Source organism: Corvus brachyrhynchos, unplaced genomic scaffold, assembly GCF_000691975.1.
Source record: "Corvus brachyrhynchos isolate BGI_N302 unplaced genomic scaffold, ASM69197v1 scaffold255, whole genome shotgun sequence".
Classification (NCBI taxonomy): domain Eukaryota; kingdom Metazoa; phylum Chordata; class Aves; order Passeriformes; family Corvidae; genus Corvus; species Corvus brachyrhynchos.
The window spans coordinates 7,881,825-7,896,828 of record NW_008238358.1 but is presented as its reverse complement, the minus strand read 5'-3'; the positions used below and the strand labels follow the sequence as shown (position 1 = coordinate 7,896,828).

The 15,004-nt window shown below is 38.2% G+C and overlaps 1 protein-coding gene across 3 annotated transcripts in view; it reads right to left on the bottom strand.

Moving 5' to 3' along the window:
* STK39 (serine/threonine kinase 39) overlaps positions 1 to 15,004 on the bottom strand; it is a 73,029-nt gene that overhangs the window by 41,480 nt on the left and 16,545 nt on the right. For all 3 annotated transcript variants that reach the window (XM_017735768.1, XM_017735769.1, XM_017735770.1), the window contains exons 9-10: positions 12,647 to 12,695; positions 12,475 to 12,540 (exon numbers count right to left, since the gene is read on the bottom strand). In XM_017735768.1, the coding sequence (XP_017591257.1) occupies positions 12,475 to 12,540; positions 12,647 to 12,695 (115 nt within the window). The remainder of the gene's footprint in view (positions 1 to 12,474; positions 12,541 to 12,646; positions 12,696 to 15,004) is intronic.

Below are 15,004 nucleotides of genomic sequence, written 5' to 3'. Positions count from 1 at the left end.
TTTTAAATAGACCGCCTTTAAATAAACAATAAACAAATGGCTCAAGGACAAGAAATGTAGTACAAAGCAAAATACCATGTTAAATCAAAGTATTTTCTTGAGAGGTTTCTGAAAGCAGAAAAACAATTTTACTGGTAGTCTGTTTCAATCAGACTGATTTCCACCAGCACACATTCACAGGAAAGAAATTGTAATTTCAGCTAGAGCAAAGTACCCAACCTATTCAACTCTCAAAAATGTGAAGTTGCTGTCTACAAAGGTTTTTTTAATTGGTGTGCGTGTTTAACACTTGCATCACTTGGTGAACTAATTTGCACAATTTTTTGACTAACAAGCCTGGCTTTGCTTACTCAGTTCTGGTTAAAGCCACATAGAATCAGTTAGATATGGAGGGCATGTACCCTCCCTAGGTGAAGGAAAGAGCACAAGTGGCACACCACGCCTGCAAATAAATTGTCTCTTTGGTCATCGTAAACATCTAACTCTAGTATCAGATATTGGATGGAAATATATATAATTTATATAACATATTAAATTTCTGTTCTGGCTATCATTTGAGATACTGCTAGCAGACTGATACCACAGGCAGCATGCTTGCGTTTCACTCCAATAATTACAGCATTAAGTCAATTGAGAATATTCTATATATTTTTACTGATACCCTGCGCTACAGATCTTCCATTTTACAGAGAGAAATAAAGCCACAAACAAATGAAGCTATTTATATAAGGGCAAAAAGCAAATCCAGACAGAGCATGGAACCAAAACAAACTTCTTGTGTATCTACAAAAATAAGAAGCAAGTTAGTTTAAATTTTACATTGCATGCAGTAGCCATACAAATGCAATTTCCCCATCAGTTTCAGTCAAAACACACAACATCAGTAATTCCTTATGCTAAAAATCGTGTATCTCTCAGGAAGTATTTCAGAGGGAAAGGAAAACAAATTAAAACATGCTCAATTCTAATTTGGGTTTTACTGATTAAAATTTTAAATGATCCTTCCAAAATAGGAACTAAACTGAATCATAACTTTAGCTAATAAAAAAAAACAATGAAAGTTCAGTTTTACAAGACAAATTAACACATATTAGAAAACAGATTTCACGTAAGTCAAAAGACACCAGAGAATAAAAAATTAACTTGAATGACTGGCAGTTAAGCTACAGCCAACACAAAAGCAGCTCAGAGCATTGTAATGTAGCAGTTTCTAGGAGGAAAAGCTTAATAAGCCACTGCAACATTACCCCAGATGCAGAAGAAATATATTATGAACATCAGTTAAAACAGAGAGTGCTTGGACAAATCAGTGCGTCATTATAATGGAAGTAGCAGTATTGTTGTATATGTTGTTCCTGGTTAAAGCTTACTGCAGAACACAACACAGTCACAAATATTTAAGTATAAATTAAACTGCTGACAGAACTATTTGTCCCCACTCTTTTAAAGCAGGATACAGACAATTTAACATTCCCTGCCAATACTACCATGCACTAGCTTTCCAGGAGAATGTGTGTTTACAGATGAACTCAGCAGCTGTAAATCCCACCCAATGAAGGTCAGCCCTAATCACCCTAACACTGAGAGAACTCCATTAGCAGAATGCAGAAGCTGCCCACACTTCCCAAGGCTTGATGAAAAGAAGGCTACAACACAGGGAAGCAAAACATAAATTGTTGTCTTCTAGGCACTGAATGCTCGCTGTATGTAGATGTTAGAGACTGGGATAAGAAGAATCTATTATTCATTACTGATTCTTTAGCTGCTGCACTCTCTTTACAAATTTATTTTTGTTATGTGACAGCGAAGGGAATGAACACTTTCTGAACATTAAGAATTTTCTACTTCCTTATTCACAACTGCTCAAAACAGCAAAGAACTGGGCCCACTTACAGTTTTATTATTTTATTTCAGTGTCTAAATTTAATAAATAAATTAAAGGATACACTGTGGGATACCAGTGCGTACACATAAAGCATTACTGCATTTCATACATGGTACAGCACATGATCTTAGACTACATTACAAATCCATTCTGTCAGTAAGAGCAATATTATACATCCACTGTATTTTTTCTCATTCTGCAGGAAGATGACTGAACTAGTAACATTGATTTTCCCACTATCTAAATTATTTATGGTATTCTTATTGAACCTCTGGAAACTGAATATTTGCGATGGAGTCCTGGATAAATTTAAACCAGCATTTTTAAACTTTATTCCACAGAAAGAGAATGGTGACCTGAAAGCATAGGAAGTAAGATGCATTTGTGTAAGCAAAACTGATGGCACTAATAAACATTAGTATTGAGTATCGTGGAAGATGCCTTGCCACCCTCCATATACAGGTAACATAGAGCCCAAATGTAATTTGTTCCTAAACTCCTGGAGAGCAGCAAATGTGTAGATTCCACACACTTGAAGAGCATCTGCAAAAGTCTTTGTGGAACCCTGACACTGCTTCCTATTAGTTTCTAACTAGAGAATAATCAGTGCTGTTGTTTGTTTTTTGCATTTGTGTATCTCTACAGAGGGCAATCTGTACTTTTTTATTTTTTAAACACATATTCTTCCAGAAATACTGCAGCTTAGCTTTATCTGGAGATAGAGTTGTCTTTTATTTTACCACGGATGCCCTTCAGCTACATATGCCAGTACAGTAGTCAAGATACAACCAATCCCACATGCCCTTGAGAGCAGTAATGACAAGGTGGTTATTTAAAAACCTCATCTTTTTAATTTTCTGAGTCTGTCCTCATAAAAGCTTAAATTTGACTTTCAAGCAGAAAAAAAGAAAGACCAGTCACAACTGATGCTGTATACCTTCACCTCACGCTGGTTCTTATAGGAGACTGGACTCCCACTGTTACAGAATCCCAGAAGATCTTACAGAACAAATATACTTTTCAAAGTATGAATATTTACTTGGTAATTGATAAGGTGAGGGTTTTTGCATAGCCAGTGCTCCCCCTTTTTTTTTTTTTTCTTAATCACAGGTTACAGAAGCTTCACTTCTCATACAACTTCATGAGAAGTATTTATAAAACCAGTTCCCATGCCAGTTCCATGCTAGTGATTTTACAGAAAGAACAATGATGAGGAATAGGACATTACTGAACAATTTTGGTTTTAGCACCACACTTTGCTCTGTATATTATTCTCTCAAAAAAATCCCTAGACCAGTTCCTTCCATACACAGCTTAAGCCTATAGAGCAAACAGATTTTATAATTTTTACCTTTCACCATCTTGCAAACTTTTCCTGAATGTTTCCTAAGACAAAAAAGCAAATTTCAATCTCCACCCCTATGCATTTATTTTTATTCCAATGCAACAAAAAAAATCTGCCTATCATTGTGTATCCAATCATGGCACAAGCTTTTTGCTTAAAACAGTTACATCTTTAATCACAGCTTACCACCTGAGGTTAAAGGCATGAAGTCACTTTATACAATACATATGTAAGCAAAAGAACACTGTTCTTTTTGTATAAGAACACCTGCAATGTTATCACATTTTTGCAAAAAAAAACAAAAAAAACCCCTGAGGTCCAAGACCGCTCATGAATTCCCACATGTTCACATCATCCTTTGTTGAAGAGTTGAAGCACTACCTCAGGAGAAGGTCCACATTCAACCCAGTCTCACAGGTCAGGTGACTATCCTAACCCCTTCACTGCTGACTGTTCTTAAACTCCTCTGAATTCATTATATTGTGAAGTCTTATTTTTATTCTGATGGAAGCCACAAAACTTCTGCAAACCTGAATGTGTTTTATGCATTCAAACCCTTGTTTTTTCTCACCACAATTTAGGGAGGCTATCATTATTAATGGGATGTACCACTACCTTTGTAAAAAACACTCTGGCATTTCTGCTTCGTAGAACTCAAAAGGTGTTAAGATATCACAGTAATTTGGTGTTAGTGTCCCCTCCTCTTAAACCATTCTGCATGCTGCAAATATCATCATGGAAAAAAAACTTAGTCTTCCTTCGCTTTTCCTCCTACTTGGAGAAAAAGTTAGACAGAACTTGCAGTGTTTCATACTCATACGCAGAAACTACTGGAATACTCCCTAGAGGAATCAATTACACTGTCATCTTAAAGTCAAGAAATGTAAGATCATTGTATCTTTCTTCATGAAAGATTACTGAATACAGGAGTCTGATAATTCTGCATTGAACAGGACTTCTTCAGCTTTCTACTGGTTCTGGAAGAGCACCCTTTTTAAGGGATAACACAGCAGAAGTCAACCAAAAATAGAACTCTGTTTAAAAAAAAAGACCCTTTGCTTTAAATATTTATGGTACAGGTTTGTTTTTATAAGCCAAACAGTATCATGCTTGCGTGATGACAAGTGTGACACCCAAGGGCAAGGCCATCAATTGAGAAGACTGCCACGAAATCTTACCTACATTCCCAATCGGAGCTATCAGTGAGAGGAAAACAAAGCCATTATCAGCTGAAGAGAGAGGGGATGAGGGAGCACATTCCTGCACCTCTAGAGGAAATGACAAGAAAAGTACCAGTGAATGTAGCAGTGTACCAAGTCCTCACCCACTCTGGGGGATTCCTTGTCCAACACCCTCCCCCTTTCCACTCTTCACCAATTCTTCTACTGCTGGGATAACGCTGCTTAGAGACAGCAAGATGTAGTGGCTCAAAGTAAGACACTATTTTGTTACCAAAACATCTTGTTTACAAGTGCATGTATTCCCTGAACTCCTAATTCTGCTTTCCTTAAACATGAGGTTTTACTTAAATACTGCAACATATTTATTATCTCTGCTTTCAGCCTGAGTCCAAAACTGGACTCTGATTTTGCTTTGAGAAATTGCAGTTTTGCTGAAATTCCTGCCACATGGGAAATGTGCAAATTTAGTAACTCAGTATGATTTTTGGTTTTCAGACATTATTTCTCCACTTATTAGTTCCACTACATAAACTTCATTACTGAATGTTATTAGCTGCAAATAATGCTTTCATTCACATTTTAACAATAGTCCTTTCAGGCATGAACATGCACCTGTGCTGAGGAGGATGTTTTCAATTAATTCTGCAGAGGAGATACATTGCTCCACAAAAGTATCACTTCACCTCAAACACAAGGAATCCCAAATGGCTATCAGGCATGACCCGACAGCTAATTCACACATGCCGAGCAAGGCTCTTTTCTATCCTCTTTCTTTTCCCTGCCTGCTTCCCTCCACCCTTCCAATCAAATTAAGGTGTCAAAGCCAAGAGGATACTGGCAAGAATCAAAAAAAAGCAAATCAAAGATACAGCAAATTGGTGAAGTAACTTAGTACTCTGAAAGATGATGAAGAAAGATCCAGATCTTCAGAGCTTTCTTTTCTGGCTGCTCAGATGAATGCACATCATGACGGTGAATCACTACTAGAAGACTTGCCACTAGAGGGATCACTAGATCCACCTTCATAATCATCATTTTCCAATTCCACCATGCTTTTCTACCATTCAAACTGCTTACTTTCTTAAAATAACCGGAGGTGAAAAAAAAAGAAGACAAATACAGCCTCATGTAGAGCTTTCATTATTCAGTAGCAGAAACCTCTTATTATAAGGTAGATTTCACTGTCAGCATTAGAGATAAATTAAAAAGTATTTAGGAAAACAATCTATTACTGTAGAATTCAAAGAAGAAATTATTATGACTTTCACTTACTTTCAAACTCATAGGCTTGAACGCACCATTTCAAGGTGAAATTCTAATTTCTACCCTTTTCTATTTTTTCCAAGGTTTCCATTTGCTTATGTACATAACAGAAATTACTGTAATACACATTCTGCATTCCACACAGATTTTAAAGAGACGTGAATTTATTCAAGACAATTTTAGAAATACTACAGTGATCAAATTAAAACTTGAGTATAGTTCTCCAAAAAAAGTTATAAATTAACATGAAAATAATTAACAGATCTGTCATTTTTATAAAATCCAATTTTCTAAAACCCCAGTGTTTCTATTTAGCCAGCTATCAAGAAGCAGCATGCATTCAACCAGCCTACAGCATTTAAAACTCCAGAGCTAGAGACAGACTTCCAGCCTGTGACTCCAGACACAGCCGCTCCGAGCCTGTGCCTCCAGACACAGCTCAGGCAGGATGGATCCCGCGGGCTGCAGAGCACTGGCTGTGGCTGCCCTCTGCTGCCAGTAAATCCCACACAGCCCTGCTGGGATGTGCATCCCTGACACTCACTTTCTCTTCACATACTGTCTGACTTTAGCTGCAGATGGACTGCTGGAATAACCTTCTCATGGAGCTGTTTTTCAGAGCTAAACAGAAACGAACTATTACTGTTCCAGCCCTTCCTTCTGCTCTGCTGGCCTTAATCTACTTGTTCTGGTTAAAACCTTGAACTTTTCAGCTCCAGCCATAATTTTAACTCCTTGAGCCTAGAGCACTTTTCAACTAAATTAATTCCCCTATAATATCACTGGGTGACACCACCTCAAGGATGTCCTGCTACCTCCCTTGCAGCTCTCCCCAGGAGCTTACAAGAATATCACCAGTATCAAGCTCAAGCGCAGGGGAAAACGAGTGTCAAAACAAATGACACATAATTTGTTTTGGTACTGAATTTCTGAAACCTTTACAAGGTCTAACCAGGAAAACATAGTTACTTTACACTTTCTTCAGATGCTTGACCCTGGGCTCTTTTTGTTTTTAATTCCCCCCCCCCTTTTTTTTTTTTTAACTATGAGGGCTAAATATTTAGTTTCTCCACATAAAAGCAAAAATTCTCACATACCTATTCCATCAGTCTTTAAGCAAGTGGCAACAGGTGGGAATGCTGCTTCTGAGCCACCTTGCTTTTAGAGAATCCTCTTTGTAATTCATCTGCCTGCATGACTTTCCTAGCAAACTTCCCAAAAAAATACAAAATTACAAGTAACACACATGCTCCCAGAACTCCTTGTTACCTTTATGAACAAAGACAGGCAGAAGGGATGTCTTTTCCAGAAAGGAAACCCCATGGCACTAAGGTGACCCAAGCTAGCCAGCTGTTGCTGCCTGCATTGACACAGTATTGATTTGGCCTATAAACTGGGAAAGTTATTAAATAACAACTAATTCCATTAAGACACTTTCACTTAGGGAGCTAATCCAAATCCAAGAAATGCTTTCTGGTATTGGATGTCATGTGAATGAAATGTTTGAGGTTTAATTTCTCAGAAGGTAAACAGGTAAAACCAGCACCTTCCTGCATATTTTCAGCGACAGAAAACCAAATCCTTACAAAACAGGCCAATAAAATAGGATTATCTTCTGCTTACTTGAGAGGTGTACTTCCTGATCAAAGACTATCACCAGCATCATACACACCCGGACTTCCTTTATCCTGTCTTAATTCTTTAATCACGAGTCCTTCAACAGCACTTTTAAGAAATCCTCCTCCAGTTCTGCAAGTTTCAACAGCTTCGATAAATACTAAATACTTAAAGCTACTGGTCTAATCAGAGAAGTTCTCATTATACTCCAACCCCACATCAGTCCAAGTTCAAGATGGTTTTGAACAAGCCAACAGGTCATATACACAACATTAGCTAAGGAGCAGATCAGTGCAGTTGCACAAGAGACAGGGACTCACTGCAAAAATGAATTCTGAAGTGGAACCATAACAGCCCATGGACTGGAACACACCTTCCAATAGAGAACAGGGCTATGTTTTAACAACTAAGATGAATCATGTCCGAGCTTTTAAACTCTGCCATAATAAGTAATCCAAGTTATTTCAGATGTGCATATGGATATCTGAAATACAAAGGCACTCAACTAAGCCATGGGCTGTTTCAAAGCTCACCTATTCTGTAACAATTAGATCCATTTGAGAAGGCACAAAATCCAACCTCACAAACAACCACACCAATAGTAAAAGCACCCTGTGAAAGAAAAGATGGACAAACCCATATACTGCATGAAGTTCCTTGCATCTAATGGCACAACTACATGCTGGCAAAAACACTAACCTATCTTCTTCCTTTATTTGAAATGTTAAAATAAAGCTGGTGCAACTGCATGTTTCTGCCCCTTAAAACACTTTCCAATTCTACTACCCACTAATGCCGGCACTGCATTCTGATTATGTGAATTTCTGTCAAATTTACATTTTCAGAAAAAAAGCTTTCATTAAATTTCCCTTCCAACAACTTCTTGAAAATAAAAAAATCACCTGACGTGTTGGGGTCTCCCTCCCCACCATGTGGTCCTGGGAGAGGGGCCCTGGGGGGGAGACATGGGGTTTCCCTACTCCCTGGTCAGCCTCATTCCCCATTGGTTGTTTTGTGTTCCCCCGTGTGGGCAAGGACCCTCGGGTCCCGGGATTGAGCAGCTCCTTGGCAGAGCCCCGGCCATGCGGCTGGAGAAATAAACATCTCTCTGAAATCAAGAGATCGGTCCATAGATATTTCTTTTCCACGGGCCTCGTTGTCTGATACACATGTTGCAGTATCCCCACTGTAACAGACATGGTCTGAGTGGCAATTTTTCCTTTTTTTTTCAGTAATATTCAACCATATAAACACAGTTCCACTATTTATATTTTTAAATTTGTAGCAATGTTCTGGATAAACTGAACAATTAATCCTCTGCAATGGAGGGCCCTCCCTCACACAAAGCCTTGCCAAACACATATTTATAGTTCAGCTGCTGCTTTCCAGAAAAAGGGTTCCAGTATAGCACGTGTGTTATACGTTAACGTTATTTAAATAAGCTTTTTTTTACTTGCAAAGAAAAATTAATATACAATTATATTAACAATCTGAGCTCAAGATCATGTTGCTCTTTGTTTTTCAACTCAGCTGGAGTCCAGTGGTACTAACATACATCACTGGTAGGATGTATCTACCAGATGAAATCCATTACTGAAGCAAGGAAATGTTGCACTAGTATATCTTGCTGAGATGCAATCATGCTGTTATAGCTGTCCAGGAAATCTGTGATATAATGATATTTTTCTCATTAAATGCACGGGACTGATGATTTCTTATATAATGAAACATGACCATCACCTTAAAATAGCTGTACTGAGGAGCTAGAATTCCAACCCATCCATAAGGGCATTTTTAGTGAAGTATAATAAAAACTGGTATCACTCACACTAATCATCATTTCATGCTGTCACAGGTTTTTCCCTCTAATGTAAAACTCTCAGCTATAAAAAAAGCTTTTATTCAGAGCACAATGCAATACCACCATTCCAAAAATAGAATTTAAGCCCAATTATTGCTTAGGTGTTTTTCTTTACTAGCAGCACTTCAGACAGCAATAAAATGAAATGCAGATACATGTTTTTCCCTGTTGACTTTGTAGAAGTGGCAGTCATGCAGGAGATTTTAAAAATTAAAAAAATAGGATTATAAAACCATAAAATTGACCCAGGGCCTTTAGGCATATAGAGTACTTACAGTTATAATTAATTTTTTAGTGTGACAAGATTTGAAAACTGACGGTAGAACTCTAAAAGCTGTTTCAAATTTCAAATTGCTCTATTCCAATACAGCAATCCTAATCACAAATGGAACAACTTAGTGTTCAGTTCAAATTAAAACTGCTTCAGCACGTGTTAATAAATAGTATATGTAAACTCTTGGTGAGCTGTTTTATGCCAGCAGTGCACACGGCTCTCATCCAAGCAGGACAGGGCAGGCTGCTCTGCCACCACACCACCTAACCAGGCAGAGGCACGGGCTGTCAGGGCTCCTACATTTATATCCATGACAAAAGTGTGGCTTCAGAGCACGTCCCTGCTTACCAAACCACACTGAGCTTGGACCATTCATCACAGCCTTCTCCCCAGCTCTTCTTGACACCAGCAATGCTCCCACAGGTGAGCAGTCCCATTAGTGAAATCCACAATTGCCAGTAAGAAGTTGCACGGTGTAACACTCACTCCTGTGGGTCAGCACCAATATACATCTAACCAGGTCCTGCACAGGAAGAGGCAGGACATGCTCCTCCTGGATGAGTGGTTCAGCATTATCCTTGATTACTAGGCTAGGGCAAGCAAGAAGGACATCATTTAAAATTTAGCAGAATCAAAAGCAAATGAAAAAATGGAACAGGGGGAACATGTGCACAAACACTTAGCTTACAATTCTAATGTCAGACAGTATTTTAAACACACAGTGAAGACATTGCTTAATTATCAAATTGGGGCTTAAAGCAGGCCACATCTTTACAGCACCAAATGTTCTCCTCACACATACAAGACCCGTGGACCTGCTCTTAGGATTTCACAAACAGACCCAAACTCATATTTAGAAAAAAATAGTCAACTATAAAATTTAAAGGCAGAAGCAAAACATGGGAACACTGTGTCAAGAGAGAAGAATTTAGAGTTAAAACTAAACTGAGGCAGGAGTTCTGGGCAACAAGGCAAAGCAATTATACAAGTGGTAAATGGAAGAAAAATTAGATTACCAGAGGGCAGATCTGACATCTGTACTAGCAGTGGTGCTACAGATCATTAGTCATAGGCATTTTACACCAAGTGCTACAGAAGATAATTTAAGCAGTGATGACACCAGCTCCTTCCTATCTATTGCCCCAGTGACATTAGTTTTTCAATTACAGGGGTTACTTCTTCCAAGAGCAACCTCTTAGACATTTTACATGTTAATGTTTAAGCAACCAAACTCCACTTACACAAGCTTTTTAAACAAAACCCCAGAGTTTTATTATTAAAGTACATTTATATTTTATGGTGTCTTAAAACAGCAGCTACATGCAAAGTTCTAACAAGTCAATTAAACTTTAAATCCCCAATGAATTTTAATATTGTGTTCTTCTAAAATATAAATAATTTAGCATTTTCAGTAGCTAAAAACCAAATACTTCTTCCATTTATGATGTAATTAAAGACATATTAATTTGTCTCCACCACTGTATAGCTTTGATTTCTTAAAATTCACACCTCTTTCAAATTAAAAAGAACTGTCAAAAAAGTCATTCAGAAAATTATTTCTGGTGGTGTACAGGAGGCTATCATACATTCCCTTCACAATTCCAAGTGCTGTGTTATCCAAATAAATAAGTATACCTGCGTGCATGCAGAAGTTAACACACAGTATCTAAAGCTGACCCGAGGATACAGCTGGGACACGAAACCTCAGGAGCCACACACTCTGGCAGAAGCCTGGCTGGTACCAGCACATGCCTAAATCACTCCTGCACACCAGAGGTGTAAACTGAAAACCAGAGCATGGTTTTCTCCAGCTGGATCATTTTTTACGTGGGCATTGCTGCCACCACACGGCCAAACCCTGAACTCCTCCTCCGCCTCTCGCAGGGGCGAACCTGCTCAGCACAAGAGCCCTGCCACAAACCCTCTCAGTACCCCTTCCTTCTCCAGCCTCTTAGAGCCCACCATCAACAAGTTTCCAAAATTCGAAGGAACTTGGAGCACTCAGATCTTGCTGTCTCTTCCAAGTATGAGCCAGCAGCTGTCAGAACATTTCAGTGTTGTAGAATTACGCCAAACCAATACTCCCAAAGACAACAGAAAATCGTACAAGTGATGGTCCGGGTAGCTGCAGCCTAACTGATGTGCCAACAAAGGCTCAAACACCTCCTTTGCTGAAATACCCTCCTCAAAATATCCCCCCAGAAAGCCTGCTTTTAGAAGGCTGGATTCAGCATACTACTCTGTCACCTGCAGAGGCTCAGGAGTCTCCGAGCAGGTACCTCATACTGAAGAGACATGGTGTGTGAAATCACGACAGAAAAGAAAAAGGGAGTTCCATAATTTTTCACACACAACAAACAGGAGTCTACATTCATTCCTGTTTCTTAGCTCTTCTGAACTGCTTCATATTTAAAGGTTTTACAATACTTACCTGTTAGGAGTTAATATTTTTGTATTCTGCTGCACATGACTTGGTAAGCTCATTTATACAAGTGACAAAGGCACCACAGAAATACCAGCATATGCCACAGCTGTGGGTTTAATTCTGTCACCCATGGACTAAGGCTCCACTGGTCTGAAAAATTCAGCAGCACTCCTGCGAAGTTTCGACCTGACTTTTTGGGAATAATATTTGAAACAATCCAAAGAACCAGGCAGTTGTCAATAAATACCATTTATAGTATCTTCACCCTTTCTCTAAGTGATCAATGAAGATATGAATTCTGCAGTTTATGAACCTATATGTTTGCAGGCCACCTTTTTTCCCCACAACTACTTCACCTGCAGCTTTCTAAGAGGAAGTAAGAAAAAAATCGTATCAAGTATGACAAACGTCATGTATCATTTTGACAAGGCCAGAAAGGAGGTCAAAATGCCTCAGGGCTTCCTAGAGAAAGCAAGGCTGCAGAAAACATTCATTCAACATTCACTATCTCTGAATATTACATTAAAAGAATGGCTTAGTCAGCCAACTAAAAATGTAAGGCAATTGAGGAGTCCTTGCTTTCTCCTCCACACCAGTCAAGAATAATATGTGAATGCACTCACCTTTTTTGCTCTTTGTGCTATATTGGGTGTTCTAGTGAGAAGCTTTTCAATCAGGTATTCTCTATTCTGCAAAACCAACATTTGTTAAATTAAAAATCATTACAAGGAAAGAAGAAATTTCACATAGATTTTAAGGCAGAGCAAAATTTACTCATAGGGTTAAACGTTTTACCTTGGCTTTCTGGAAAAATTTGCATTTTAATAGTTCTGCTGCTGTGGGCCTGAAAGATCAATAATAAATTAGAACAGAAAACAAAGACCCCTCTCAGTGAATACAGTACAAGACGTTAGTTAAACGGTACGTCTCTAATACTTTTGAATTAGTACTGTATGAATGGGGAATGAATGATCATAGCTACAGAATTAATTCACACGAACTCACTTACCACACATGAAAAAAATTAAGCCTCTCTATGGCAAAAATACCAAAAGAGAGAGGAAAAAAGTCTCTTAAGCTGTCAATTTCCCCCCCTTTTTTGTTCAACACAAATGCATTTAACCTTTAAAAAAAACAAGTAAGACAAACAAAAAAAACCCCACAAAAAAAGTCAGGTATTGTTTTCTTCCCCAAATGACTCTACAAATACAACTAAAACTTTGCTCCACAGCAATAAAAGCATAATTACATTTTCCAAACAGCAGCATCAGTACCTCCTATGGGCATTCTTTTACTTGACTGATGTCAGCAGGTATTCACAACAAACTATACTGACACTATTAACATGATGCATAAACCAAAGAGGGTCATCAGGATCATCTTCCACTCAAACACACAAATACAAATCAAAGCAACAGCTGTAAGGTAAAAACTGGCACACTTCATTTTTACTTTCAGTTCTGTTTAAGTCTGTTTCAGCATTACCAAGAGATAACCACAATCTCACAGCTACCAAAGTGATTCCAACAGCAGGTTTTGTCTCCCTAGCTGCAGGGATCCAAAAAGCTACTTATTTAGCCAAAGCCAGACTCTGGTACTGAAGCAGACTCTGGAGAGAAAGCAATGCATCTCTTGGAATGAGGTAAAATCATCAATCATTTCCATTAGGAGCCCATACCACCATCCAGGACTAATTTTGACACAGCTAAATTTAGGGAAGTCAAAATCTTCAAGATTCATAATTTCTAAATAAGCAGATGCAACATCTGCTCTAGTTTTCCATTTGAATTCCAGCAAGAGATTGAATATAGCACAAACAAGGTAAGACACTGAGAAAACTTCCATTTGGAAAAATCTCAATCTCTAACAACCCCCAAAATCTGACCTAGTTTATTTCTTCAAGGACAGATCTGAAAAGTAAGTGAGCAGAAGAGGAGTAGTAAATAGTCTGTACATATATATCAGCTCACTCCTGCAAGAAATAATGAAACAACTCTTGACATTAACAAAAAGAATTCAATTTAGACATAGACAGTAGGTTCCATAGAGCATGTATTTTTCTTCACCTCCAAAGTACCAAGCTCTACAATAAAGGAGTTCTGATTAGTGGTTCTGTGGAGACCACCAGGCTCAGTAGTAATTCAGACATGTATCTTGGATGAGCAAAAAGGAAGGGAAACTATTAAAAAGAAAAATCAGCTTCTGCGTCAAAGTTTTAAAGTTCTCAAAGTACAGTACCATCACATCTCATAACATGGCTATGCACACTTAAAAGCTACATTTTAGTAAAGTTTTATCCAAACTAGTGTTCTCCATTCCTCTACCATTAATTATGCCAGACACTTCTGAACTGGTCTGGACATGCTTTCTGGCCCTGTTTTTCCACACAAGCTGTGGCAATGAATTGCAGCTGAGGACTGTGAGCAGCATCCTTGGCACTGGAGAGAAACACCCACACACAAATCCCCAAAAGAAAAACATCATAGTCTCAGACAACAGCAGTGCAATGCCAGTCCTAGAATTTGCCACAAAGAGCAAGGACTTCTCCCACAACTGACATGACAGCTACTGGAGGGATCTCTGTGCAAAATTACATCCTGGCTTGTGAGAAATGTGAAAAATAGTGATGATCCCCTCCATATAAAAATAATTGCTCTATACCAGTACAGAGTAACTGGCACACACATCTAAGCATCTATCTGCTAGCCTAATTGTTCCATTCAAGGCAATCCTGAGTATGAATATATTGCATGTGTTTTAATAAATGTATAAACTCAAATAAGTACCTTAAAAACTAATGTTTCAACACTGATGCCTTTACTGCACGTCAGGTAACTCAGCATCATGTATTCAAGGAGACAAGAAAAACTCCTTTTATTTACTTCTCATTACGTCATACCAATTTAATCTTGCCCTGAAAATTTCTGGATAATGGAAACTAAAAGAAGGTTGATTATCAAGAGCTCGATTATCCATTATTATTATTATTCATTCCTATGTGTAAGCAGCCAAACTGCAATACTAAGCTTAAAAGCATCAGGACTTGCTACTAAGACCAACAAGGGTAAAGGGTTTGGGAATCTGAAAGCAGTAAACAAATGATCTTCGAGTGAAATAAAAATTTTCAAGTATTTAAAGAATAAAGATGTTGCC